General features: G+C 49.2%; 12 protein-coding genes across 12 annotated transcripts; 5 read left to right on the forward strand and 7 right to left on the reverse strand.

The window, feature by feature from the left end:
• Positions 1-194: 194 nt before the first annotated feature.
• VFPPC_13778 (hypothetical protein) lies at positions 195-1,181 on the forward strand (the record flags this gene model as incomplete). Its single annotated transcript, XM_018291550.1, has 1 exon — positions 195-1,181. The coding sequence occupies one exon, from the start codon at positions 195-197 to the stop codon at positions 1,179-1,181; it is 987 nt and encodes a 328-aa protein (XP_018145908.1).
• Positions 1,182-1,273: 92 nt separating this feature from the next.
• VFPPC_13779 (hypothetical protein) lies at positions 1,274-1,676 on the reverse strand (the record flags this gene model as incomplete). Its single annotated transcript, XM_018291551.1, has 3 exons — positions 1,274-1,449; positions 1,511-1,536; positions 1,606-1,676. The coding sequence occupies 3 exons, from the start codon at positions 1,674-1,676 to the stop codon at positions 1,274-1,276; spliced, it is 273 nt and encodes a 90-aa protein (XP_018145909.1).
• Positions 1,677-2,566: 890 nt separating this feature from the next.
• VFPPC_13780 (Acyl-CoA N-acyltransferase) lies at positions 2,567-3,217 on the forward strand (the record flags this gene model as incomplete). The annotated part of the gene is made up of 1 exon (XM_018291552.1): positions 2,567-3,217. The coding sequence occupies one exon, from the start codon at positions 2,567-2,569 to the stop codon at positions 3,215-3,217; it is 651 nt and encodes a 216-aa protein (XP_018145910.1).
• Positions 3,218-3,363: 146 nt separating this feature from the next.
• On the reverse strand, positions 3,364-4,944 carry VFPPC_05192 (glycosyltransferase family 31 protein; the record flags this gene model as incomplete). Its single annotated transcript, XM_018284426.1, has 1 exon — positions 3,364-4,944. The coding sequence occupies one exon, from the start codon at positions 4,942-4,944 to the stop codon at positions 3,364-3,366; it is 1,581 nt and encodes a 526-aa protein (XP_018145911.1).
• A 686-nt stretch (positions 4,945-5,630) lies between these two features.
• VFPPC_17643 (hypothetical protein) lies at positions 5,631-5,901 on the reverse strand (the record flags this gene model as incomplete). The annotated part of the gene is made up of 2 exons (XM_022429335.1): positions 5,631-5,823; positions 5,867-5,901. The coding sequence occupies 2 exons, from the start codon at positions 5,899-5,901 to the stop codon at positions 5,631-5,633; spliced, it is 228 nt and encodes a 75-aa protein (XP_022285627.1).
• Positions 5,902-5,938: 37 nt separating this feature from the next.
• Positions 5,939-6,784, reverse strand: VFPPC_15913 (C6 transcription factor; the record flags this gene model as incomplete). The annotated part of the gene is made up of 1 exon (XM_018293666.1): positions 5,939-6,784. One exon carries the CDS (start codon positions 6,782-6,784, stop codon positions 5,939-5,941), a length of 846 nt encoding a protein of 281 aa, XP_018145912.1.
• A 1,024-nt stretch (positions 6,785-7,808) lies between these two features.
• Positions 7,809-9,755, forward strand: VFPPC_05193 (N2,N2-dimethylguanosine tRNA methyltransferase; the record flags this gene model as incomplete). Its single annotated transcript, XM_018284427.1, has 1 exon — positions 7,809-9,755. The coding sequence occupies one exon, from the start codon at positions 7,809-7,811 to the stop codon at positions 9,753-9,755; it is 1,947 nt and encodes a 648-aa protein (XP_018145913.1).
• A 354-nt stretch (positions 9,756-10,109) lies between these two features.
• Positions 10,110-11,516, forward strand: VFPPC_05194 (Diacylglycerol kinase, catalytic domain-containing protein; the record flags this gene model as incomplete). The annotated part of the gene is made up of 1 exon (XM_018284428.1): positions 10,110-11,516. One exon carries the CDS (start codon positions 10,110-10,112, stop codon positions 11,514-11,516), a length of 1,407 nt encoding a protein of 468 aa, XP_018145914.1.
• A 129-nt stretch (positions 11,517-11,645) lies between these two features.
• VFPPC_05195 (ABC transporter) lies at positions 11,646-14,095 on the reverse strand (the record flags this gene model as incomplete). Its single annotated transcript, XM_018284429.1, has 5 exons — positions 11,646-13,191; positions 13,246-13,438; positions 13,500-13,697; positions 13,766-13,943; positions 14,006-14,095. The coding sequence occupies 5 exons, from the start codon at positions 14,093-14,095 to the stop codon at positions 11,646-11,648; spliced, it is 2,205 nt and encodes a 734-aa protein (XP_018145915.1).
• A 922-nt stretch (positions 14,096-15,017) lies between these two features.
• VFPPC_15914 (hypothetical protein) lies at positions 15,018-15,893 on the reverse strand (the record flags this gene model as incomplete). Its single annotated transcript, XM_018293667.1, has 4 exons — positions 15,018-15,062; positions 15,117-15,347; positions 15,433-15,638; positions 15,689-15,893. 4 exons carry the CDS (start codon positions 15,891-15,893, stop codon positions 15,018-15,020), a joined length of 687 nt encoding a protein of 228 aa, XP_018145916.1.
• Positions 15,894-16,594: 701 nt separating this feature from the next.
• VFPPC_05197 (hypothetical protein) lies at positions 16,595-17,650 on the reverse strand (the record flags this gene model as incomplete). The annotated part of the gene is made up of 4 exons (XM_018284430.1): positions 16,595-16,975; positions 17,072-17,160; positions 17,231-17,323; positions 17,386-17,650. The coding sequence occupies 4 exons, from the start codon at positions 17,648-17,650 to the stop codon at positions 16,595-16,597; spliced, it is 828 nt and encodes a 275-aa protein (XP_018145917.1).
• Positions 17,651-22,233: 4,583 nt separating this feature from the next.
• On the forward strand, positions 22,234-24,216 carry VFPPC_05198 (copper amine oxidase protein; the record flags this gene model as incomplete). The annotated part of the gene is made up of 3 exons (XM_018284431.1): positions 22,234-22,457; positions 22,507-22,901; positions 22,979-24,216. 3 exons carry the CDS (start codon positions 22,234-22,236, stop codon positions 24,214-24,216), a joined length of 1,857 nt encoding a protein of 618 aa, XP_018145918.1.
• Between the last annotated feature and the right edge of the window lie 1,249 nt (positions 24,217-25,465).

The raw sequence follows: 25,465 nt of genomic DNA on the forward strand, positions 1-25,465 counted from the left end.
CCAGTGTGCGCCTCTTCATGCCCACGCAGCCAAACTTAGCCCGTTCCGCCTCCCATGCGACGTGCCCAAACTTTTTGACCACCAAGTCTTTCGTCTGAGTCAGTATGAGCCCCTTCAGCGTACATCGTTCGATTGCTCTTCCACTCGCATCATCAAGTAGATAACCAACTCTGCGCCATGCATATGCGGCAACAATGCGTCGCCTCTTCCCATTCACCAGGCGTCTTCTGATCCAGCCGCCGTTGCCATCGCTATCACGTCAATTCCCCCGTCGTCTGCTAGCAACGACGGGGAGACGCCTCAGACCTTCAGCAACATTGCCACCCTTGTTCTCGCCGTCCGCAGCAAACGCAGACGCAGACGCAGACGCAGACGCAGACGCAGAAGCAGACGCAGAAGCAGAAGCAGAAGCAGACGGGAACAAGATGGAGGATCTTTGCGCAGCTCACGACGGACTCTCGCAGCTGGACAGTTTCAGCCTGTACCTCCGGCAGAGAAACATCGACAAATGGGGACTGGTCGTCTACCGCTGCTCTTACAAAAATGACGCGGTCTGGGCTCGTATCAAGGAAGTCATAAAATCGCGCATACTAAAGTCTATCTCGAAAGGCAACCGTGGCGGCGAAAATGGGGAGGAGCATTCAGCGCCATGCAATATTGCCGAGACCATGGACTGGACGTTTGTCGAAGACCAGGCCTCGCTGGACGGCATTTCCACTCATGATCTCCGCGCACGCTTTCTTGCCCAGCGGCGAGAAGAATTTTCTCGAGAGCAGCTGCGAGCGCAGGATGCCGTTCCGAGTTCTCTCGCCCAAGACACGTTTGAGAGCGAGGCCCGCTATAACTTCTTCATCAAGATTGATCAAGATGTGCTGCAGCAGGCTGTCAATGAGGGTATTGAAGACTGCAGTGTGGACGACGAGAGCCGGCTCTACTCTGTTTTTGTCAACATTGTCAACGCCAACTGGACACCAGAGCAGGAAGAACAACCCGAGCGGGATCCAGATACTGGGTCGGATCAATTTGCCCCCCTAGAGGGCTTTACACATGAGCACGTTGGCTGGTACAGAGCGTCGGTGAACAAACTAGACCTCGAGTTTTACGAGAATCTTTCGGCGATAGATCTCACTAGTATGTGGTATATTGACTATCAACGACCACCCGAGATAGTTTACGGGTAGCTGAAAAGTTTCAAAATGTACTCGTTCAGATTCCTCTGCCATCTCCAGCTAATTCAACACATGAAGCCACTACGGGCTCTAGCCTACAATGCTCAGTCCTCAAATTTATACTTGAGCTTTGGGATCCTGTCCTCGATCTCGTCCAGCTCAAGCAAGACGCTCGCAGCCATTTCCGTAGTTTGCGTACCAAACCGTCGGCAAATGAATCGAACCTGGTCAGCGACGTAGGTGCGAGCAAACTCGGAAACCTGGGCAAAGTATGTCGGGTCTAAGGCACCCCTTGATCAGCGTTTGATTCACAGATTGATGGCCAAGATGTTAATACTTACAGAACTCGTTCCAGTGCGCTGCTAATCTGCACCATGGAAAACCCCAATAGTTAGCATTGTCCTTCCTGTTTACGTTGTGCATTTCTTCCACTTACCCCTGGCCTTCTGGGTTATAAAGCTCAATCAGCTGCAGGTTTTGATAGATGCCTGCGCTGACAGTGTCCATTCGAGAGACAACTTCATCTTCATTTAGGTACGCAAACGTAGAGATGGTGGTCTTGGAGATGGAGTTGGCTAAAAGACATTCCTCAGCGCCGGGCTAGAAAATTAGCTGTTTCGCAAAACATGTAGATAGGCTTTAAGCTGCTAGAAACATCGTGGTATAGGCGGCAAGACGCAAAATATTGGCACTATGTGTAGATACAGTAATAATTGCTAATAAATAATAGTATAAAATTTTTAGCTATTACCTTGTAGTAGTATTATTGTCTTTTCCACTAGTTAAGATAGTGGGTTTAAGTGTAAAAGTGGAGATTTAACAGACTTTTGATGCGGCACTGTAGTGGTTTCAGATGTTTGGTTACGTACAGTGAAGGATGGGAATTGGGTCGTCTGAGTCAATTGTTTGGGCAGGGATTTGCATTATCAATGGGCCTTGGGATGAATTCGATATGGAGTAGATATTTGCGACATCCGAGTTGTGTTATGTGATGGACTTTGTCCTTTTGTTGAGTTTTGTGACTCAGGAAGTGGATGGTGCTGACGGAGCTGAAGCACTTTCCTAATTGAGAAGAAGTCAGGGCGTGTAGTTCGTTTATTGGTTGCTTGTGAGTCACTGGCCAGTCATCGCAAACTAGATCAAGATGCAGTTGATCGCAAAGAGTGTCACTAGTTTGGTTCAGAGTTACTTGGCTCCGAGAACTCGGGGGATAAGTGGCCATCATGCAGACTTTTGAAGAGGCACTGTAGCTTAAACTCTAGATCCATACCGCGCACACATAAGAAACCAATGTCACATCCGTAACTCGAAACACAAACACTCAAAATAAACTTTTGAACCCTCCCTTAACCTCCGACCCGTGTCAAGATATTAATAGCCACACCCAAACCGCAACCATGGCCAGCCAAGCACTCCATCTCCACACACGGCTCGAGTCTCAAACCATCCCCATTGTCCTACGCACCATCCAGCCGCAAGACGCACCAGGCCACTCAGCCCTCTTGACCGCCGACATTCAGAGCTCCGACCCCTCTGCGAGCGGGATATCCGTCTCGCGGTCGGAGGAGCTCATCGCCGCGCAGACACAGTCCGCCGCCGTACCAACTATTCTTGGCGCGGATGGAAAAGTCATCAGTGGACCAGGCAGGGTGAACATGGTATTGGTGCTGAAGACGGAGGGCGAGAAAATCATTGGCCTGGGGGGCTTCGGCGCCATAAAGGACTGGGAGAGGGAGGGGAGGAAGATCCGCGCGGGGGATGCGGGCGTCGTGATTGACGAGAAGTATAGGGGAAGGGGGTATGCCGTCGAGGCGATGAAGTTGGCGATAGATTGGGCGTTTACGCCTGTGGCGGAGGGCGGACCGCAGTTGGATCTTGTGACGGTCACGACGACGGCTACGAATAAGGCTATGCTGGCGTTGACGGATGATAAATTGGGGTTGAGGGGGAAGGGTGTGCTTCGGGATCATGAGTTTGGCGATCCTGCGGGCGAGATGTACTATGAGTTGACGGCTGAGGAGTGGAAAACCCTGAAGGAGAAGTTGTGAGTTGGTATGTACAGAATAGTTCCATTCACAATCTAAAGAAAGTTTAAAAGAATGTACAGCATCTCAGTGTAGATGTGTGGCAAAATGCTCAGACCAGCTGCTCCCCTTGCGCCGTTCAAACGCCGTTAATCCCAAAATACAAACAGTTAGTGTTTCCTCTTCTCCCAGATCAAAACAATCACAGAGTCAAGCTCTTCTGATTCATCCCCTTCGTTTCCCTTGTTGGCCGGTTTCGTTCCCTTCTTCAAGTAGGCTTGCCATATTGACCCGTTGGCAGCCTTTGCCGAATCGATCAGTTTCCATACGTCCCTCCTCCCGGTCCAATTTAGCGGTCTTCTTTCGACCTTGTCTTCATTCATGACGATCTGTCCCGAGACTGGAGTATGTTCGGCGTTTCCAAATGCGTTTCCTTCGTCTTCCCCTTCATGCCGATGATAGCGATTGAGGCCATCTGGGTGGTGGCTGATTGATACACCGTTGATGACAACCCAATTGTCATGAAAGAGATACTGGTGCATGAAGCAGGCCTCTCCGCATACATCAGTCACCAAATGCGCCATGCCAACATCCAGTCGATGTCGGTCTTGGTAGTCGTGCAGTAAAAGGGGGCGACTGCCGGTTTCATGGCTCTCAAGATGAGGCTTGTAGTTGCTGTCATGGGGAGAGTAGAATGCCGGAATGACATGCATGTCCATGCCCGCCCACCTCTTAACGCAATGCTTCAACACTACATCCCATTTTTGCGCTCGGAACGGCGGTCCAGCGGATGCATCCGTCTCCATGCAAGGCAGCTTGGGAATAAGACTCACGGCTTGTCTGGTTAAGAAGATGGCTCCTCCGCCGTTTGTGGTCACGGATTTGCCTTCCTGCTGCCAGTCCTGTTTTTCGCTGGGGATGCCAATATACAGCTGCTCGCTGGTATCATAGGTCGATAACCGTTCTTGTAGATAATGTAAATTCGGGAAAAAGATGGTATCTTCGACGACGCCAAACCAGCGCTTCTCTTGGCCACTTGCAGCCAGGGTAGCGCCATATGTTTTCATAACCCGAATCAATTCGTAGTACCTTCTAGTTTTTGATGTCGGCTCAGCAGTCGCCGTGGCATAAGCGTCAATACCTGCGTCGTGCAGCGCCTTGTCTATATCGTTGAGCTGCTTCTCAGTCGCATTGTCAAGCATGAGTACTAAGCCTGCACCATTGCTGGTCCCATCACTCTTGGTCAACCATCTTTTCCACGCTCGAAGCACAGCCCAATCCTTGTCAATGATTCGTTGATACGAGGTGGATATGCCGAACAAAAAAGTTGCCCCGTACATCTTATCCTGTGCTTTGTTGTTATGAATGGGAAGCTCCATTCTCTTTGCCGCACGCAAATCCGCCGAGGTCGGGTTGCTCAAGTCGATAGTCTTGGGGGTATCCCAGTGAGGCTGAAAGTTTGCGTGAATATCCGTAATTGGACTCAAGTCCAAGGTCTGTTCCGAGGATTGTACCCTCCAAGCTTGCCATTTCGTAAAGTTGGCAAGTCCATAGTGGTCAATCAACCTTTCGAGATATTCTTCCTCCGGTAAGTGATTCCCTGCTGGGGTTGTGTCCTCCACATCAAACGTAAAGGTCCGGCCCTGTCGGTAAGGTTTTGTAGCTTGAAATAAAAGACCAGCTATTGCCGCTGTTAATAAGAGATGGCTGAGTCTCACTTGGAGCACCGGCACGCCCTTAGACAGCAACATGGCTCCGGCCAAAGAACAGCGCCAGGCTGCAGAATCAAATGATGCTGAAGGAACGAAGTGGACTCAAGATAGAGCAGGACACATGGTAGCAGGGGCGCTCTTCACAAACAGCACGTTATGACATGGTACGCCCAGGAGTCCAGGACTGGCTGCTTCAGCGTGCTTTGTTGGACAATGACAACGCTTCTTTGACTAACTAGGTAGCTAACGAGAGGAACAAACTAATCCCGGCGAGTCGGCGAATGCGCGATTACCTGTCCTTTTTAATAAGAAACGCAGGTTGAGCAAAATACTCACTGTTGCATGGTGATAGGCGAGGATCTTCCCACATTATTCGCGATTTACGGCTTATCATGGACGGATGGGCCAGGTGTGAACTGACGATCTACTGGCCCAACCTGCAAACCAGACATATGAAACCAACGTGGGTACATCGTGGGTGGAACAAGAGCGCTGGTTGAGGCGGATCCTTGCTGCATTTCGACCAACCCCTTGCCATGGGTGGATAGCCGATCAGGACAACTCCTGCCAACAGCGGCAGAAATCAGCCGCTTGCCTTTGACAATCCCTATCCATGCAGCTTTTCACGCAAGTTGTGTCGCAGAGTTGCAAAAAAAAGATTAAAAGTGTGGCCGTGGATGACCTCCCATGTGTCTTGTGGCACACGTGAGGATCATCGTTGTAGCTCAAAAGTCTTCCCCTTCCTCGGCTAGGTGATTCGGGTCCGCTGATAAGTTATAAGAGGGTATTGGTACAGGATTATAACTAAGGTAGTCTATCATTTTGGCATACACCTTCTTTGGTGCAGATGACGGCATTTTCGCAATACGTATAAGGACAAGAAGAAAGATGAGGTCCAAAGAGAAGGCTGCCTTCGCACTCCGTTAGCGCTGCATGACATGCAGGGATATGGCCTCAGAGCCGTTTGCTGTGGACTGGACTTACGTCAATCTTCATCTACAATTGTGATCTGTAGGTAAGTACATTATTTTATCTAGAGTGGACCACCATTGAGCCGGGATCCTTCAGCGTTTCTATTTGCTGTGAGGGAACCTGAATTGGTAGAGCGCTGACTCCCTGTCTTGCTCTGCTTCTTGGCTGACAGTATTTGCTTTGATGCATAACTGGCGGGCATATTCACTGCCACAGTGGCTTTGGCCTGGCGAAACAGGTCGAAGCATTCCGCAAGAACTTGATCTGCAGTTTGGCCAGCGGGCGCGATGCTTGAGTTCAAGACTTCTTTGATGTGATCCTCGATTTCTTCAAATCCTGCCATGTCGTTGCGGTATCGATCCGGTAGGCCACTGTTGTGTAGAAGGGCGAGAAAGCCGGCAATCAATGTGTTGATGGCCGCGAGGATTGTTATGGGCTTTCCGTCCTTCAAAGACATGGAGCCCAGAGCAGTCAGGGCTGCACCAATGAAAAGTTGGAGGATCAGGAGCGTCAATCTCAGGACGCTGGTTAGGTGAAATAGGAAATAGAATCGATATTTATGTGAAACAACCTCTCGATACAACCCTGGAGGCATGCCCAAGGGTGGCCATAGCCAATGTGTTGGATGAGCTGGTTTGTGGCTTTCACCATCTTTTACTCCACCAATGCCACCAGCGATTACTGCCCATTCTCCAGAGGATAGAAAACGGTGGGCAACCACCTTCTGATGCCCGTTTGGCTCATGACTTATGGGGAGTGCAGGATCACGTTCAGTCGGTATGCTTTCCCGGCCTTTGCCCTTGGTCGAGTTCTTGCGAGGACCATCTTGAGATGGAGAGGAGAGGGGGATTGGAGGCAGAACAGGGATATCGGTGGACATAGGGCCACCTTTGGGTGCCTTGGACATTGTTGCAGTATGCCAATGCCCACGATGGCTTGTAAGTGGATGCAGGGATGTAAAGATAAGGCTGTAGGATGAAAATATTCCAGCACTGAATGGAGAGCTGACAGAAGACAAGGATTGGGGGCGTTGAGGATTGGATTCAAGACGTCTCACGCAAATAAAGCCTGGGGCTTTAATTGAACGCGGAGAGTGCTCTTTCCCATATTGAGAGATACCTTCCTGCGAACGCTTGAATCAGATGTCACTGGCAGCCTGGGAAATTGGAAGGAGCGACCTGGAGAGACCACTCGTCTCATCTGAATGTTGTGTACCTAAGCATGCAAAGCAAATAAATCACATACTGGCCTTTACTTAATTTATCTTGCACACTTGTCACTCGATGTTTTCCGGCTCTTATTCGAAATTCGTCCTATCTTCCATCCCAGTCTTAACTCCTTGAGATTACCGGATGTGGGTGTACTGGACACTGCGAGTTACGGCTGTGTACTCACAGTGAAAGATGGAGCGCACCATGTCTGACCAAAATTATTGCAATGCAGCAGGAAATGCTTGGCATTACGATGATAGCTATTTTCGAAACATGCATCTTGAGTTGCACACATCACGTCTAGGGTGTCTGGAAAACTGTAGAATGCTGACAGAAGAGCATGTGCACTCTGCGCATTGTCCGATTCTTGGTTGCAAGTCCTTGAAGCCGGATCTGCATAGGTGGGGCCACTGTAGAGGGGCAGAATTAGCAAAGCTGTCTGGAGTGCTGACACGCTCACCGCCCAATTTTGCAGGTGGCAGAATCCCAAAAATTTGGCCACGGCAGCCGAGATAGCTTCACAAGAAACCACGATCGACATTTGCTGATTCCCGTACAAGCGGAAACCCTACCTTTATGCAGCGCTTCAGGGCCATCCTGTTCGCACATATAAGTCATAGAGTCGTACGATCTGCGTCTGTCTGCGGTTCAGTGCGCCAACAGCCAATTCCTCTCCTTCGATCCCCGCCGTTGAGGAGACTCACGTCGGCCACACAAACAATGGCGGACGAAGCGCCAAAAGTGCAAGCCATCGAGCGCGATGGCAAGCAATACAGGGCTATCACTGAAGGGAAAGCGACCATTCTAGTTCCTCACGAGGCGAAAGTTGGCGAAGACACTTCTGGCGAACAAGAGGTCTTCTACAATCCCATTCAACAGTATAACCGCGACTTGTCGACGTTGGTAGTCAAGGTTTACGGTGAGATGCTATTGGAGAAAAGAATCGAAACATTCAAGTCAAAAAATACAAAGCAAGGAAAGAAACGAAAGCGAGATGAGATCGAACAGGATGCCAACGGTGCGTCCACACAACCCGTCGAAGAGACGGTCGCAGAGGCGGTCGCAGAGCCAGAGAAAGAAAAGACAGAGAACGGGCACGTTTATAAACCGGCATTCAAGGTCCTTGACGCATTATCTGCATCTGGCTTAAGAGCCTTGCGATATGCTTTGGAAATTCCTTTTGTTACGTCTGTGACAGCCAATGACTTGTCTCCTTCAGCTGCGGAATCAATAAAGGTGAATGCCAGTCATAATGGGGTGGCAGATAAATTCACTGTCACCAATGATGATGCTCTTGCTCTGATGTACCGATCAATTGCAGCAGATCTATCGAGAAGAGATAAACGAGGCAATCCCAGCAAATCGCACAAGTTCGATGTCATTGACCTTGATCCGTATGGAACTGCTGCTCCATTTTTCGACGCCGCGATCCAGTCTGTCCGGGATGATGGCGGCTTGCTTGTTATTACCTGTACAGATAGTGCTGTATGGGCTGGACACAGCTACTGCGAAAAGACGTTTTCTTTGTACGGTGGTGTCCCCGTTAAGGGAATGCACTCCCACGAGGTAGCCTTGCGCCTTATACTAAACGCCATTGCCACTTCTGGAGCGAGATATGGTCTTGCTATTGAGCCCATGCTGTCACTGTCAATTGACTTCTACACCAAAGTATTCGTCAGAGTTACGCGGTCACCGTCAGAGGTCAAATTCCTTGGAGCGAAAACCATGATTGTTTACAGCTGCGACCAAGGCTGTGGGTCTTGGGAGACACAACCCATTCTCAAGAGCAGGCCATTCCCGAATAAAAAGGGAAATGGCTCCTTCTACAAGCACACAATGGCTCAGGGGCCAAGTGCAGATCGATTTTGCCAGTATTGCGGTTCCAAGATGCACATCAGCGGACCAATGTACGGTGGTAAGATACACAACCAAGATTTCATCCAGCGTATACTGGATGAGATTCCCAAGACATCTACCGATGTATATGGGACTTTGCCTCGTGTAGAGGGAATGTTGCGGACTGCCTTGGATGAATACATTCCTGGACCTGAGTTGCCTACAGGTGTTGACCCGAAGGACGCCGAAGCAGCAGTGGTTGACCACACCCCGTTCTTCTTCATCCCTGGAAAGGTTGCGAGCATTCTGTCGTGCGCTACACCGACTGACGACATGTTTCGAGGTGCGCTCCTACATTTGGGCTATCAAGTAGGTAGAAGCCACTGCCGCCCAGGCAGCATCAAAACAGACGCACCGTGGTCCACTATCTGGTTTATTTTGACGGAGTGGATCAAGCAAAAGTCACCGATCAAGACGTCCAAGTTTAAGAAGACTATGCCGGGTTGGAAGATTCTGTACGATGCCGGCATCGTTGGACACGAAGACACGACGGTGCCGGAAGGAACTGCAGAGGCGGAGAATAATGAGGCCAAGATGGAGGATGTTGAAGAGCAACAGCAGCTAAAGGAGGAAGCATCACCAGAAATTGTTGTTGAAAAGGACGAAAGTGGCGATGGCACAAAAGAGTCTTTGACGGAAGAAGAGTTGCGAAAAACGTTGGTGTTTGATGACAACCTGGTGAGGCTCGGCCGACAAAGAGGTACCCGGTACATGAGGTATCAGGTTAACCCTCACAAGTATTGGGGCCCAATGACAAGGGCGAAGGGTTAAGAGTATGAATCTGAATCAACAAATGATTGAATGATAGTTATATGTGTAGCAAATAGCAAAGGGCGGTGATTTTAGCGGCATCATGTAGAAAACATGTGGTGATATCAGGCAGGGTTTACTGCCCCACTGGCACTAGGCTTGAGTTGTTGATGTGACGTGCTTACCAACAGCTTGTGGTGTATCGGAGTCAAACATGGCATGTGGATGGATGCCTGTCTTGCTTACACAAATATAAAGCACTGAGCCAAATTTTCGATGCCGCTGGGCTGACATTCCTTTCAACTTGCTAATCTCACATTTCTTCTCACACTTCTTGCGGACCTGTCACCCCTCTCCAACGTCAACTTGGTGAAGATGGCTGCCAACGCGGGACAAATGACCCCAACACGAGTCCGCGATGTTGAATTGACAGAGTCAACTTTGACATGGACGAACGCTGATAATACCAAGGAAGATGCTACAACCCACGAGATTCTCTTCATCATTGGCTCCTCTCCCGACCACACACCTAGTTTCACCATATTCTGCCTGAAAGAGGATACGGAGAATCAAACACGCCCTTTCCAGCTCCTCCTCCTCCAAACGGACAAAATACCACATGAGCTGAAGAAACTTGTCATCACGGGCTTACCTCCCCATTTACAACCTGCACCCAACAACACAGTTGATATCGTCGTCTCGACAAAATCCGGTACCGGACTCGCACAATTATTCTGGCAAGATGTACTCCAACCACTCCTCCAGTCTGCTTCCTCAAAGGCCGCCACGGAAGCCTACGAGGTGACAGTCACGCAAGACGCCCAAAGTGTCCGACAATATGCCACGACACTCAAGCAATCATCTGCCCCCCGAACTATCATCCTGCTCAGCGGTGATGGAGGCATTGTCGACCTCCTGAACGGACATGAACCTGCCGCTGACGCCATTCTCCCACTCATTGCGTTACTTCCCCTAGGCACAGGAAACGCCTTATTCCACTCCCTGCACAAACCATGTGAATCTGTTCCTGGACCAACACCACTCGTCCTCGCCCTGCGCACACTATTTCTCGGTGTTCCAGCAAATCTGCCCATCTTCCAGGCAACTTTCACACCTGGCTCCCACATCGTCACCTACACGGACCCATCTCTCAGCACCAGCGATTCACAACTCCCGCACAAGCAAGACGTCAAGACTCTCTACGGCGCAATTGTAGCGAGCCACGGATTCCACGCAAGTATCGTCTACGAAAGCGACACGCCTACCTACCGCGTCCACGGCTCAAAGCGCTTCGGGATGGTAGCCCAGGAACTATTGAAGATTTCGCATCCCTACAAGGCAGCGCTGGATGTCCTGCCTCCTTCGTCGGATACGTTGGAGAGAGACCCGCATGATACACATGGGTATATTTTGGTATCGATGGTGTCCAACTTGGAGAGCAATTTCACGATATCGCCTGCTTCGAAGCCATTGGATGGGAAGTTGCACTTGGTTCATTTTGGGGCGATTAGTGGTGATCGGGCGATGGAGGCGATGATGAAGGCTTATGATGGGGGGAAACATGTGGATGTGAGGTGGGATGATGGCGAGAGAATACGGTACGAGGAGGTGAGGGAGGTGAGGGTTGTGAGTGAGGAGGAGGAGGAGGAGAGGTGGAGGGTGTTTTGTGTGGATGGGACGATTGTGCAGGTTGAGAGGGGTGGGGGGATGAGCGTTGGACGAGCGGATAGGGAGCTGTTTAGGATTTTGGTTGATAGGAGGGTTTTGGGGAGTGAGGGTTGATGATATACAGAGTAGATGGGAATTGATACGCGGTGCGTAAGGTTGCATTCATAGACAGTAAGGGATATGCGTTGTAAGCTCTTATGAGGAGAAATAAGTGTCTTGTATATTGGCTAACTCCGACCTGCCTCACTGCACAATCAACTTATTCACCCTCCTCTCCATTAACCTCTCAAACTCCTCCACGCCATTCTCCAAAGCCGTCATCTTGCCCCCCTTTAACCTATACACGATCCTCCTCCTCGGGGCCTCCTCCTCCTCATCACTCTCCTCGCTATCATCCTCCTCCTCATCCAGATTCCCCTCGATCGCACCCCTCATGAACCATCTATCGTGACTAACCAACACGACTGCGCCATCCCAACTATTCAACGCGATTCGCAGTGCCGTCACCGTCTCATAGTCCAAATGAGTAGTAACTTCATCGAGAATCAAACAGTGAGGGCGTTTCCAGAACAACCGTGCGAGTTCACAGCGCACCAGCTGTCCTCCGGAGAGTTTGCACACTGGTATATCTGATGCGATGCGGCCTGGTAGACCGAGTTCGCCCAAAAGACCACGAATCTCACCCTCGTTCATTTGGCCGTCAATTTCACGGCTGAGAAGACCGAGCGCAGTAAGCGTTGGATCTTCCTTGCCGATAGCCTTGATTGCTTCGACGGCATGTTGGGAGTAGTAGCCTAGTTTTAGACGCGGGTGGGTGGTGACGCTGCCTGTGGTAGGGCGTGTCTCCTCGACCAGCATCTTGATGAGGGTAGTTTTGCCGGAGCCATTCAGGCCAAGAATGCCGATGCGGTCGCCCATTCCGACAGTGAGATTGATGCCGTCTACAACGAGGGGGAGTCTCGGGCCGTACCGGTACGAAGCACCGTCCAGAGAGAGGAGGGATCCTGGGAATCGCAGATCGGGAGGCTCAGGTAGCGTAATGACCACTGGCCGTTCTTCAGGGGGAATGTCGATTTCCTCTCGCGAGGTGTGGAAATATCCCACCAGTTCGCGGTTGAGTTTGAATCGATGCCCCTTGGCATTGACTTGCATGCCCATACGGTCGTCGAGCTTCTTCTGCCGCGACTTTGCCTGACGGATCTTGTTTTGGTCGTCGTTCGCCTTGCCGGCTTTCATGTTTTGTGCGATTGACTTTTCCATGTGTGCCCGCTGTTTTGCCTGTGCGGACTTCATCTTTTTAAGCCAGAGTTTGCGCTCGGCTTGTGAAGACTCGTAGGTTGGGAGATCGCCGTGGAAGTAGGTGAGTTGCTTCTCCTTGAGGAGCATGAGATCCGTACAAACGGAGATGAAGTCACGGTCGTGAGATACGATGATGACGGTGGGTGGCTTGTCCCCTTCGGCGACGTGCTGCAGGTACTTTTGAAGCCAGACGATGCCCAGCAAGTCTAGGAAGTTGGTGGGTTCGTCGAGAATCAGGATGTCAGCGTCTTGGAGCAGAGCTGTTGCGAGGGCTGCTCGCATGTGCCAACCTCCAGACATGCTGGAGATGGGCTTGCCCATGCGGTCTTCTGAGAATCCGAGACCGGTGAGGATGGACTTGGCTCGGGTTTCGACTTGTGCGATGCGGGATGGTTCAACTTGGATTTGAAGATCGGCAAGCATATCCGCCGCTTCTTGGGTTTCGGCTTGCAAGGTGTCAGGTGTTATTTCCTCGCTGGACTGATTGATTCTGATGGGAGTTAGATGTGTAGTCACTTGGTGGTAAGATTGGCAAACAACGTACAAAGTATCGGACTCAGCGACAACCTTTTCAAAAGCGACAAGCGCTTTTCGAGCCTGCAAGCCTCGAGCACCACTTCTTAACCTAGCTTCTTTGTCCAGGCGGAACAGGCGCTTTTGCAGACGATCATGCTTGAGGGATCGCAAGGCTCGGACAGGTCCAAACGGATCCGAGGCATCAACACCGTCAGAGAGAGCTGAGAATATTTAGCAGGGATTGATTCATGAGGATACATGTCTTTTTATCGGTTGGCCAACCTTTAATCTCCTGCTCGATGGCATCTCTTGCCGTCGCGCGATCAATAACCTCCTGAAGAACGCTGGCTTCTGATTTACCCTTGTCACCGGGCTTCTCATCGCCATCATCCTCAGTTAGTTTCGTCTGCTGCAGGATGGCAATTCTGGTGCCTTCTGGGATACCAGGAATGAGCTTGTCCGCAATGGCCCTGAGTAACGCTGCGAGTGAAGATGTCTAGTCAGTGAATTGTTATGGGGTGTGGGAGGTGAGCAAAGTGGGAGCATACTGGACTTTCCAGTCCCGTTACGACCGACGAGGGCATATCGCTGTCCCTCTTTCAGGAGTAGCTTTGCATTGGACAGAATCTCGAGGCCTTCGGAGCGTTTGGACTTTCCTTTGGTGGCTGTTGTGGATGTGCCCTTGTCGGCTGATGTGACGAGGATTTGCAAGCCTTGGACGTCGAGCTGGAATTGAGGGTTGGTGTGAGTAAGGGTTGCTGTGCAATAGAAATGGAGGAGGACAGTACCTCTCGGTAGTTTGGTGAATCAATATGGAATCGTGTCTGCTTGGCGGTGCAGAGAATGGTGGCAGCTGTTTCTGCTGCCATGGACGTCATTTTGAGGCGAGGGATGATTGATGGAATTGCAGGTGTGGTGGTCAATTGAGGTCAATCCAGTCAAGTCAAATATAGGCAAAGACAGAAACAAGAAATATGTACCAATGAAGCAGAGAATACAAGAACGAGGAAGCCCTGGCTGCGGTATACAATTGGTGTCGCAATGCAGAGCTGTGGTGAAGTGGAGGATGTCGAAGTGGGAATATTTATATGAAGCGATTGTTTGGGCAGCTTCGTGTGGGATTGAGTCTGGTACTACGCAATTGAGCTACGAAACACTATGGTACATTCTTGACCAGGACCAGAGCAAAGCCACGCTTGGATCCAACAACAGAAATGACAATTGAGCAAAGTATTGATACTACAAGATCTGCCCAACATGAAAATACAGAACTTCATGACCACAATGATTGTGCCCGCCCCATTCATTCGTTGGAGGTCGTGGAGATTGGAGACCTGACTTTCCTAATTCGGTTCGGCGTGAGTCACGTCACGAATTTTGACGAATTTTGAATTGACTCTTGCCTTGTCTCGGGCACGGCGATATGACATAGCTCTCGAAAAAACGCGCGATTGTCCAATTACACAACTTTGTATGGATCAAACTGTGGCAGGTTGTCACAAAGATCAAAATTTCCCGAGAGACAGACACCTGGTATCTTGTCATGACAGATCTGGTCTCATCTCATGAACCATGACATCACCCCGCTCTGCATCAGTCTGGAAATAGTGACGAACTAGCACAAGACCTTTTTCCCACGGGACAAACTGTTGAACGAATGAGTTGAATACGTCAAGATTATGTCCCAGCACTTTCCCGTTCGTAGCACACAAAGTAGGCAACGTTGTGGGCTGCATTCAACTTTTCGCCCATTCGTGTGCCGCCATTACAAGAGACCATCAAATCTCAGCCTTTCATCACTTATTTTCGCTGTCCATGCTCGCCCATATATTTATCGAGAGACTCCTGTGAAACGTTAGCATTTTTGTGCCCATAAACCGTGGTTCAGGTGTCGGTTACCCTTTTAACGCATCTTCTTGGAATCTCATACCCATTGATTCCCTTCGGATTTGTCGTAGGATATTCCACCCGCATGTCCATTGCGCAGATTATATGCTGCCGGAGGTAATCAAAACAATGCCTAATGTGGTGAATGCCCGCCTCTTTTGGCTCTTTATCCATGTCGCCAAGCAGTGCATGTATCGAGGTCGAATTGTGTATAGTCGTCTCGTACGCTGTGTGAATCATTTCCTACCAGAACCAGATCAGACAAGAGGTATTTTGAGGAAAACAAAAGAGGTAATAAAAAAGGCCAATCGCTCTTGAATACTCGTACCAGACAATGGTATTGATGAGTCCAAGCGGTGCCATATTGATTGGCTTTCCCATCGACTTGCACACCCGGCGGAAGTCTGTATTCTTCTGCGTTGTCTATGAATATTAGGCCCTCGAACGGCGGATAGTCCTTCTTCGTGTCCCATACATCTGCTACAGACATGTCCCGATTGTATTCTTCCTTGAAGGACCGAATTTCGTATTCGACTGGTGTAAGGTCAGTAAATAAATGAGTTTAGTGAGTCGGAATGACTGACTGGAGGGAAAAGGGTTTGGAAACTCTAATGTCGACGTTCTGGATCTCAACAATACGTAGATGAGAACAAGCGCACCGACATTCAGTACAGTGAAAAAGGCGACGACTCGACGATGCCGTGGCAGATTTTGCGTCTTTGGCGTGTTGGAATGAGGTAGAAAGGACTCTTCCTCTTCAAGAGCAACATTTTTGAGACTGTCTGTCATGTTGGACAGAGTTTGAAGCAACTGTGCAAAGACGACTTGGAGAGTAATGGCAAAGGGCCGCCTACACAATGGCTCTGTAAGATTTGGTGAGAAAGGCGGAAAACCATTGACGGGAACCGACTATAGCGACTAGGTGTAAAGTCAAGTCAAACCCCGAACTATTTGTTTTACGGAGGGTCTCCATGTATCCACGGCTTGGCGAGTACACATAGCTAGTGGACGGCAGGGTGCCTTCGGACAGAGTGTTCTAGTACCCATTGTACACAATACTTACGTCCTTAGAGGAAGGGAACACTGAAGAGCCAACAAGATAAGCGAACTGCAGGACACCACATGAACCAGCCGGCTCTTGTACTTTGGAGACTTGCATGGTGGCCACGTCAATAGTTCAGACTTCCGGCCGAACATGTCCGTCACTCAGCTTTCAACATCTACCAGTCTCTCTAGTTACAATAAATTGAAGTTTTAGATCAGGTCACTGGCAGAGTGACACTACAACTGTGTATGTTTATTGAGATTAGGCCGTTGTGCTTAATTACACGGCCCAATTCGAACCAAATACGACTGGACGTACGTTACATGCAGTTTACTCGATTATAACTGACACGCTGCCTTCTCTCCGACTGTGCTAATAGAAAGAAGGCTTCGCAACTTCCACTGCCCAAGTAATTTTACGGGACAGTTTGGAGACGCTCAGTCTCTCATCCAAGGATTCCCTTTAAACTATGCTTCGCCCTGTGATCCAACGTCCAATGAACCATTTCATTCCAATCCTTGCATTGATGCTCAACACCCCAGCCATCCGTCGTCTCACGCTTGCCTCCAAGCGGTGGCTCTCGAGCATGCTCGATTGTCATATCTCCAGCACACATGATTGACTGCCGCAGGTAGTCGAAGCAGTGCTCTACATGGTCTGGAATGGGATCCTGAACCTCGTGCTCTCTATCTCTGCCACCACCATGATGGCCGCCATGCCCATTTGGATGATGCTCTTTGTGCGAATCTTCTAGCTGACGTTTATGAAAATGGGCTGTTCGGTTGCCAAAAGATACCATTTCGTAAAAGAGGAGGCGGATCATTCCCTGTATTTGAGTCAGCCCCAAACCCCTCGATTCTTTTGACAGAGGCTTGTTTCAGATGGGACTTGCCAGACAATGGATTTGATGGTATAGGGCCACAGAGTAACGGTCTGGACCTTCGTCAGTGCTGATTCCTGGCTTGAGACCATATTTTTCGGCGGCAGGTACAAGGACATAGCCATGACCATCTGGCGCAGCTTCAGCGACCGCGAACTTGGAACGAAAATGAACATAAGGACATGATCCAACATGGCGTACCTGGAATTAAGCTGTCCCAGGCAGCATTGCTCTCCTCAGATGGAGGACTGGAAAACAGTTCATCTAAGCCGAATACTACGCTATGCGTCTTGACTATACGTAGTTTAGCATTCTCTCCCATTGCTGTTAACCTTGCGTAAATATTCGCAACTCACCAGCAGGAACAAATGATTCCGGTTTCTTGGCCACATCCTTCAAGAGATGTCGGGATCCAAAGACGGCTGCAAGCGGAACTACGACCAAGATAAGGCCGATGAAGAGCCAAGTTCTTTTTCGTGATGTTTGGGCTGGTGGGAGTCTGTCCAGCCCTTTGGTATCATCGAGCTGTTCCTCTGAGTCGTTACTTGATACAGCATAGTAACAAGACTGTTGCTTGGAGGGCGAGGAAAATAATGTGCCGCGAAGGTAGCTTCCGATCATATTGAAACGTTGAAGAGTTTGTAAACTCTTCATGATTTGTAAAATATGAGGAGGGGAGGTTTGTGAGGGTGGGAAGGTCTTAGACCCTGAGATAAAGACCTTGGGGCCCCGGGGAAGATAGTGATGCGAAGTGTCTGTCTTTGGTCAAGCTCGAAGTGCAGCTTGAAGTGCCCAACTTTGGTCAAGAGTCGCTCTGACAAACTGTTCTCACCGTGGAAGCGATTTGCGTCCTCGGGATTTACCCATTTAGAACAGTACTTACAGTTTTATGCGCCTGCTATAGATCCACATTGATGCTTTGGCCTGAGAATAGGAAACCTTTTAGGAAAGTGAATGTAACTGGTGTGGATGCTCGGCATATAGTTGCCAACACCAGAGTACAGGTCTAAGTGTCGTTTGATCTAGACTTGCTAGACAAGACATCCGTATCACTATCTATTGCATTAGAAGTGGAGCATCGTAAGCTATTGATTGCGTCTCTTTCCAGTGAGCATTCATGTAGCATCACATTGGTTGTCATGGGTATGTTTACGGGACTGATCCGGCACAAACCTCCGTAAAATATACGGAACTTTTGACAAATCCAAGAACACATTGCATTTTGATGCAAGTTTCTTGTTGGCTCACAGCAGTAAATGCGCCAAGAATGTTGCATTGCAGATTGCTGATCATTTAGCGTATTTCTCAGCTAGACAGGTGATGAGACTGCATCCAGAACCTCGTCGAGTTGTCCTTGCGTTACGCCAACTGTCTTGCCTGTCAATCACTTATCATGTGCTCGTTTTCTTCACATGAGCTCGTTTGAAGCCTTTTAGTAACCAGGTATTTCTGAATTGGGAATGAGCCGAGTGGAAGTAACGCTGTTATCTCACTTCTACCTGAGACATCGCGGCTTCTGAGAGAGTCGTTGAGCGGGCTTCATGGCAGTTGTTCAAGCATTTCTCCAAGTACGTTAGTCATCTTCTTAGTATTTTATCCAACTCGGCTCAATTTGAAGAAAGTTTGGCGTTATACATGTATATTTTCTTCCTAAAATAAAGTCAATGTAAAGACTTTACTGCCCCAATATGAGGAACCAGTATACATGACGCATATGGACATATACCAAAACGCAGTTAATCCATTTGCTCGGCATAGTGTCCACCTCGTTAGTAGGGTGTGCGACTAGTATACTTTCATCCAATGTACTTGCAGTCAAAGATAGAACAACGGCACGATCCCAGGGTTACATCAGGGTTTCAAATAAGCATATCGTGTGGGGATCCGGGTGCAGGAGGTGAGAATTTAGTGCCTGGGATCCGGTGTGGTTCAGATCTGAAGGATTCGCTTGACATTGGTGGCCAATAAATCTTGCTGCAGGATCTCGATTGGGAAAATACCGAGACAAGGTTTCTGTGCGTGGCAGACTTCAGACCCAGGCCCCGGACCCCGGACCCTAGATATCGCCGGGTGATGGACTGGCAAACTCACTTGTGCGATTTGCGGAGAAAATTGACAGAAGGACTGTTGCCATGGCTGCCGGTGTGTGTTCGTTGCGTTCAATATCTCCAACTCCAACTTCCCATCTCCAGTATGTTTGCAAAGCAGGATGGCGTGTCACACTGCCATGATGGACGAACAACACAGCAGACTTCTTAGTTCAGAGTCATTACCCAACGACGAAACTCTTCATATTTGGGACAAACATGAGGTCGCAAAACGGAAGCGTACCCAACGACTTCACATCGGGCTGTTGTACTTTGCAAATGTTCTTCTCATGACGGCAGTCATTGTACTGTGTATAAGCAAGGATAATTGCCAGGACCCAAGCCTCAAAACATATTGTAGGTCGTTCTTGGTCCTCATGTGGTTATAGAGTTCTCACCAATGTCAACAGCCCCGGCAAACACGGCTGTCGAGTATGAAGAAATTGTCTTTCACGATATGCCAGGAGAGTGGTCGCCATACTTTGGAAAGCCTACGGATGAAAAGGACGAACTTTGGGATCAATTGTACACAGGTAAAGTCTTTGCACATAACCCTGCGCCAGTAGTGGCCTCGCTAACATAAACATGTGGGAACAGGAACAGGTATTTTGAGGTTCACGCCAGAGGAAACGAAGAAAATGCCAAATGAGACGGTTGCAATTCCAGGTCCGGATGGCGATGGCGGAATATATGATCTTGAGGTGTTTCATGAACTTCACTGCTTGGTAAGACTGACTCTCTGCGAGTGGCCCGTAACAACAAGAAGGGATCAAGTTTTGGTGTTGATTTGCTAGCCAGAATGCTATGAGAAAGACTCTTTTTCCAGAGCGATATCCTGGTTTCGCTCTGTACCATCCAAACGGCACAAAAGACGACTTTATCGAGATTCATCATAGTACGTCTCACCGGTACTTATCGTCAAGCCTGTTCTGCGATAAAATAAGTATGCTAATTGACAGTAGGCCATTGCATTGACCGTTTGCGACAAGGCGTCCAATGCGCGGGGAACATAGGAGCCAATTATTATTATTGGAACACTGACGCGAATAAATGGATGGTGAATATGCAATCTACACATACGTGTCGCAAGTTCGAAACATTACAGAAGTGGGCGCGGTCTAGAGACTTTACAAAGTGGGATCCCAAAGTGAGAAGTCATAGTACAGAGAGAATTGGAGGTTAGGCAACATGTAAAGCAATACGTAGACACAAATCCGTGCTTCTTTCTTTTCTTTTATAGCTTAGATCTGGCCGAGGAGGCTTACTGTACGAATAAGACTCTAATGTGAAATTCCATTTGTTGTGAGCGAGAGATCTCTATTGTCATGATTCAGGAAACTCAAAGAATGTTTTGCCTGCCACCAACTCGACTCAACTCATGGGAAAGTCGGCAGTTCGTGCACCGCACCCGTCTTGGACACCCTCCTGACAATGGAAGCAGCATGCTTCTCGGCTTTTTCCAAAATGGCTACAGGATCTCGACATCGGTGCTACTCCCGAGTTAGACACACGGCATTCAGGAAGCTAGGGTGAGACATGTACGTCTTCACTCACTATTGTGCTAAAGTCAGGGTATGGCGCAGGACCGACATCTCTAACCCAATGAAACATGATCAACCCCATGTCACCGTTACACATCAATACTTGGCGCAGAATATCGATGCAGTGGTCCGTATGTCTCCGCAGTGAGCTTGCGCGGTCGAATGTCCAGGCATGGTCTCTGGTCTTGTAATAGTCGACATGCGTCCATTTCCGGAGCATATTCTTGTTATTGCACTCGGGTTAGTAAAGCTTGGTATTCATCTCCGTCTCCTGGATGAGAAACTAGGAGCTGCTTGTGGAAGGGAAGAAGATACCAAACAATGGAGCTGATGGAACATTTCCAAGGTCGCCATTCCGCCGCCGCCATTCTCCTTGCCGAGATCAGCGACTGTGGCAGTAGATACGACATTGCCCGATTCCCTCATTTCCTGCTCTGTCGCAGCAAGTACTATTGAGGTGCCGTCGATCCATTCTGAAAGAATTAGTTAGTGGCCGTTGACAAATCGAAGAGTCAGGTGAGGTACACAAACTGTTGTGTGTGAAGCGGTTCCAGGCCTCATCCAGTTCATCACTCGGCGGGCCCATGAACACGTTGGTTGCATTGATCGACCCGTCGAAACGATGCCAGTGGCGAGGGGCAAGGCTTCTTGCGGGGCCTGCATGAAGGAAATTTCTGGTTAGCTTGAATTGTTGAAGTTGAGGTTCCATGCATGTATGGGTGTTGGTTTGTCAAGTGTGTGCTCACCCCAAGCTAAGTCGGACTCTACACATGGGCGACCAGTGCCAATGTAGTATCTGGTCAGAATGATGCCAAGAAAAAAGGCAACAAGGACTGATCCAGACCATATCAGAGATAGCAAGAGCAAACTTGGTGTAATTTGCTTGTGCGGCGAATGTTGTTCCCAGCTGTCGCGGTCCCTCACTTCAAACGATGGAGAGCGAGGTTGATGGACCTTTTGGTAAGGGCTTTTCTTGAAGATGGAGAACATAGTATGGCCTCGAGACTTCTTTCGTGAGGTGACAAATGATCGAATCGGGTAAGAACAGAAAAGAATTTTGTTGATCTGAGAATGTAAGCCAGAGCTCTCCCGGCGCTGTCGATGTGGATGTAGGAGAGATGGTCTACATGCCACCCGAGGGACGGGACACTTTCAAAGATGTCTCGAGTCTCGGTTCTAGATTTGAGGTCAGCACTTGGCCAAGTTGAGCCCAGAAACACCAACGGCATGTGCCAATGGGCCAAGTCGGTCTGCATTTCCAACAGACACCCATCCTACCTCGTTGCTTTTTCCTTGACATGAATATACGTATTTGGGCAAACTTGCCCCCAAATGTCTCTTTAGACCAGATAGTGATTCCCCACGAGGTTCATGGCAGGCTATGGCAATCCAAAGCCATTCCATGTACGATTTTATCCGGTCTATTCCACATGCAGCGCTTAGCTCACCGCCCCCTACATGTACTTACACGTAGAAGCGACAATACATCACATGCATACATATGCCTATCCCAACGTGCCGTCTCAGCCTTTGAGTTACCAGGCACCTTGGCTTGTTTCCTCGTTCTCTGCTTCTGATGGCATTCAAACTCCTCTTTGGCCGCTTGCTTGGCCTGCTCACCGTCTTGAAAGCATTTGCTTCTGCGGACAGGGTGCCTTCGGCCGTAGAGAGTCGTAGTAAGGACGTCAATGCAACATACTTACCAACCAAAGCCCCATATGTCAACATCTTTGCCCACCTCTCGGACGAGGAGGATGAAGCTGTACGGTTGTTCCTGAACACAACTTCAAGCACCTTAGGGTAAGAAACCAATCTCAAATCCGTCTCAGGCCGAAACTGATTAGAATAGCGTCGGAAACTTCACCAAAATATGGTCACTCAACACACTTCCACCGAACAAAACCGTGGCGGTAGCCTATCTAGATGGCAAAACGCCGCAACCACCGCGGTACGCTCAAGCGACACTCAGATTCGAGTGCTACATTCAAGAATGGATGATTGGGCCTCTTCCCATTAGCAATGAGACATTAGCCAGGCCATTGGACTACATGTACAATGGGAACGCTACGATGGAGTTTCCAAACTGTGTGCAGCGCGAACCGTTCGAGGGTTTGACCAGCCCTAACGAGACTGTCGAATGGAATGGGCAAACGTTGCCTCACGATGATCTGACGGCTCCGATTGCTGTGGCTCCTGACGGGGCGAGATATGAGTTTGATCCTGTGCAGAACTACATTTCATGGAGTACGTGTGTTTCCTGACTCCCAACTCTCTACCTCAACACTCATTTGGCATGTTCAACCACAGCTAATATAATCCAGTGGATTTCTCATTTCTTGCTGCCCTCAGCCATACCGGCGTCGGTCTTTATGACATCCGTTTCAAGGGCCAAAGGATCGTATACGAGGTCGTGCTCCAGGAAGCCATGTCTCACTACGCAGGTATTGATCAGCTGGCGTCTGAAACAGTGTATCTGGACACAATGCTCAAATGGAAGCCCGGGAAGCTCGTACCAGGTTTCGATTGCCCTAGCTACGCCACTTACACCGATCTTTTCTGCCTGTTCGAATACCCAAAAGATTTCCCTCTCCAGAGACACACTGAGGGCTACTACCACGTCACCAAGAACATTGCATTTTTGGTGCGCAGCGTCGTAACAATTGGAAATTACGACTATCAAATAACCTTTGAGTTCGGACTGGACGGTTCGATTCAAGTCCTTGCGAGAGCGAGTGGCTATATAGCCTGGGCGCCGTGGAATGACACGGCCGAAGATGCAGCGTACGGTTTCAAGATCCGCGACGACTGGTCGGGAGCTATGCATGACCATGTATTGAACTTTAAGCTCGATCTTGATGTCAATGGCTCAACAAACAGTCTTTACAAGACTGAGTTTAAGCCATACAAGCGGAAAGTTCCATGGTCAAACAGCACAATCAACACCATGAAGCTTGAGCGTAGCATCATCATGAATGAAAACCAGGGACAGATAGACTGGGCGCCAAACTCAGCTGCAACGTATGCTGTGGTCAACTGCGACATACCAAATCAATACGGAGAGTGTCCAGGATGGAAGATCTATCCATCAACAGGCGCCAGCATTTCTCTCACGGTTCAGAATTCGACGATGCTAGGTAAAGCCGGGCACTGGGCCACTCATCCACTCTTCGCAGTAAAGCGCAAGGACTCGGAGCAAACAGCTTCCTACATGTGGAACTACTATAACATCCAGCAACCGCTGGTGGATTTCAGCACCTTCTTTGACGGAGAGTCGCTTGATCGGGAGGATATTGTTTTGTATTTCAACTTGGGAATGCACCATCTTCCTGATACTTTTGACATGCCTAATACTTTGTTCAGCGGAGCGCAGTCTGGTATTACTATCAGGCCACAGAACTATGGCAACTCTAATCCTTCGTTGGCGACAAAGCAGATGGTTCACGTAGCAGAGGATGGGAAGAGTGTAAAGTACTATGGGCAGAAGATGGCATCAGGGACACTTAACTTGGACGCGACAAATCCTGACTTGTCGAGAGGTTTTTTACGGGCTGAGAGGTAAACTCTAACTACTTTCACATAGATATTATACCTTGTAAAGCCTTTTGTGAAGCATTGGGTGGCCTCAGAGAAGCCACAGTATTGTGTCATGGCCAACAGATAATGAATCAGATATCCAAGCACATGAACAATGCTCACCATACGAGAAAGCTCTAAACATGTCAAGGTGCATCAATGAAGAACTGAAACATTACTGGCCCGGTATTTCTGATGAATGTGCTGAGCTAGTACCGAAAGCAATGAATGTCTTATCTGATACCTGAGACCCTCGTGCAAACAAAGACTCGGTCCAGACTACTATCGGGTCTCAAAACGCCCGTGGTTGTGATCGTCAACCAGTGTTGCTGCCAAGGCCAGCTTGACACCACGATAACCTTCAACTTCCTATTATGGAAGTAACCGAAATCTGTGTGATGAAGACTTGCAGGTCTAGAATCTCTCTGCATTCTGCATTTTGGTGTTGTCCTTCCATGGGCCAAGTCTCTGGCCGCCAACACTCTGCGATGGAAGCGGCAAGATATCCCGGTGAGACATCGCAGGTGGCTATTTGACGGGATGGAATACACTAATGCCCGGTCGGCAGCTCTACAGGGTTTAATGATTGATCCAGCAGGATTTACAGTATGGTGCCATCGTTGATCTAACCCGCGCCTCCCCGCGCGGCACATTTGCCGAACCACCCAGAATAGGCAAATGCCGCGAAACACCTAGACTCGCGATTATTCTGATTACTTGGCATTTTCTGAGACTCGGCTACATCTGTGAAGTGACTAGCACAAGACAATAAAATGCTGCAGTATGACACACCGCCGGGAAGTCGAGCATTCGCGGCTTGGTCGTTGCCGCAAGGGCAGGAGAGAATCAATAGTATTCCGACTATGGTTAGTTCGTACTCGGCAGAAGCGGGCAAGCTGCAGGTCTAATATAGCTCGTTCATGCATCTTCATGTAAAGCCTGTTGGTACATTGACGACTTGTACCTCGTCTTGCCGGCTGGTATATACACCCCCTGGCTCAAAATCACCAACTCACTTCCATAGGGAGCCTCACTAGAGATAGAGTGACAGTTTCCGAAGATGAGAGATTTGTCATACCTGAAGATGCGTAGTGTACCTGTTCCAATCTAGTCTCGCCCCCATCATCCGTTCATTCTCGGGTGCGCAGCGCACCATCCACACATGTAGATAGTACACCATCTGCATCAACATCCTCCTAACCCATCACCGCAGATGATGGCTATCAGAACCAACG

Source organism: Pochonia chlamydosporia, chromosome 3 (assembly GCF_001653235.2).
Source record: "Pochonia chlamydosporia 170 chromosome 3, whole genome shotgun sequence".
NCBI lineage: Eukaryota > Fungi > Ascomycota > Sordariomycetes > Hypocreales > Clavicipitaceae > Pochonia > Pochonia chlamydosporia.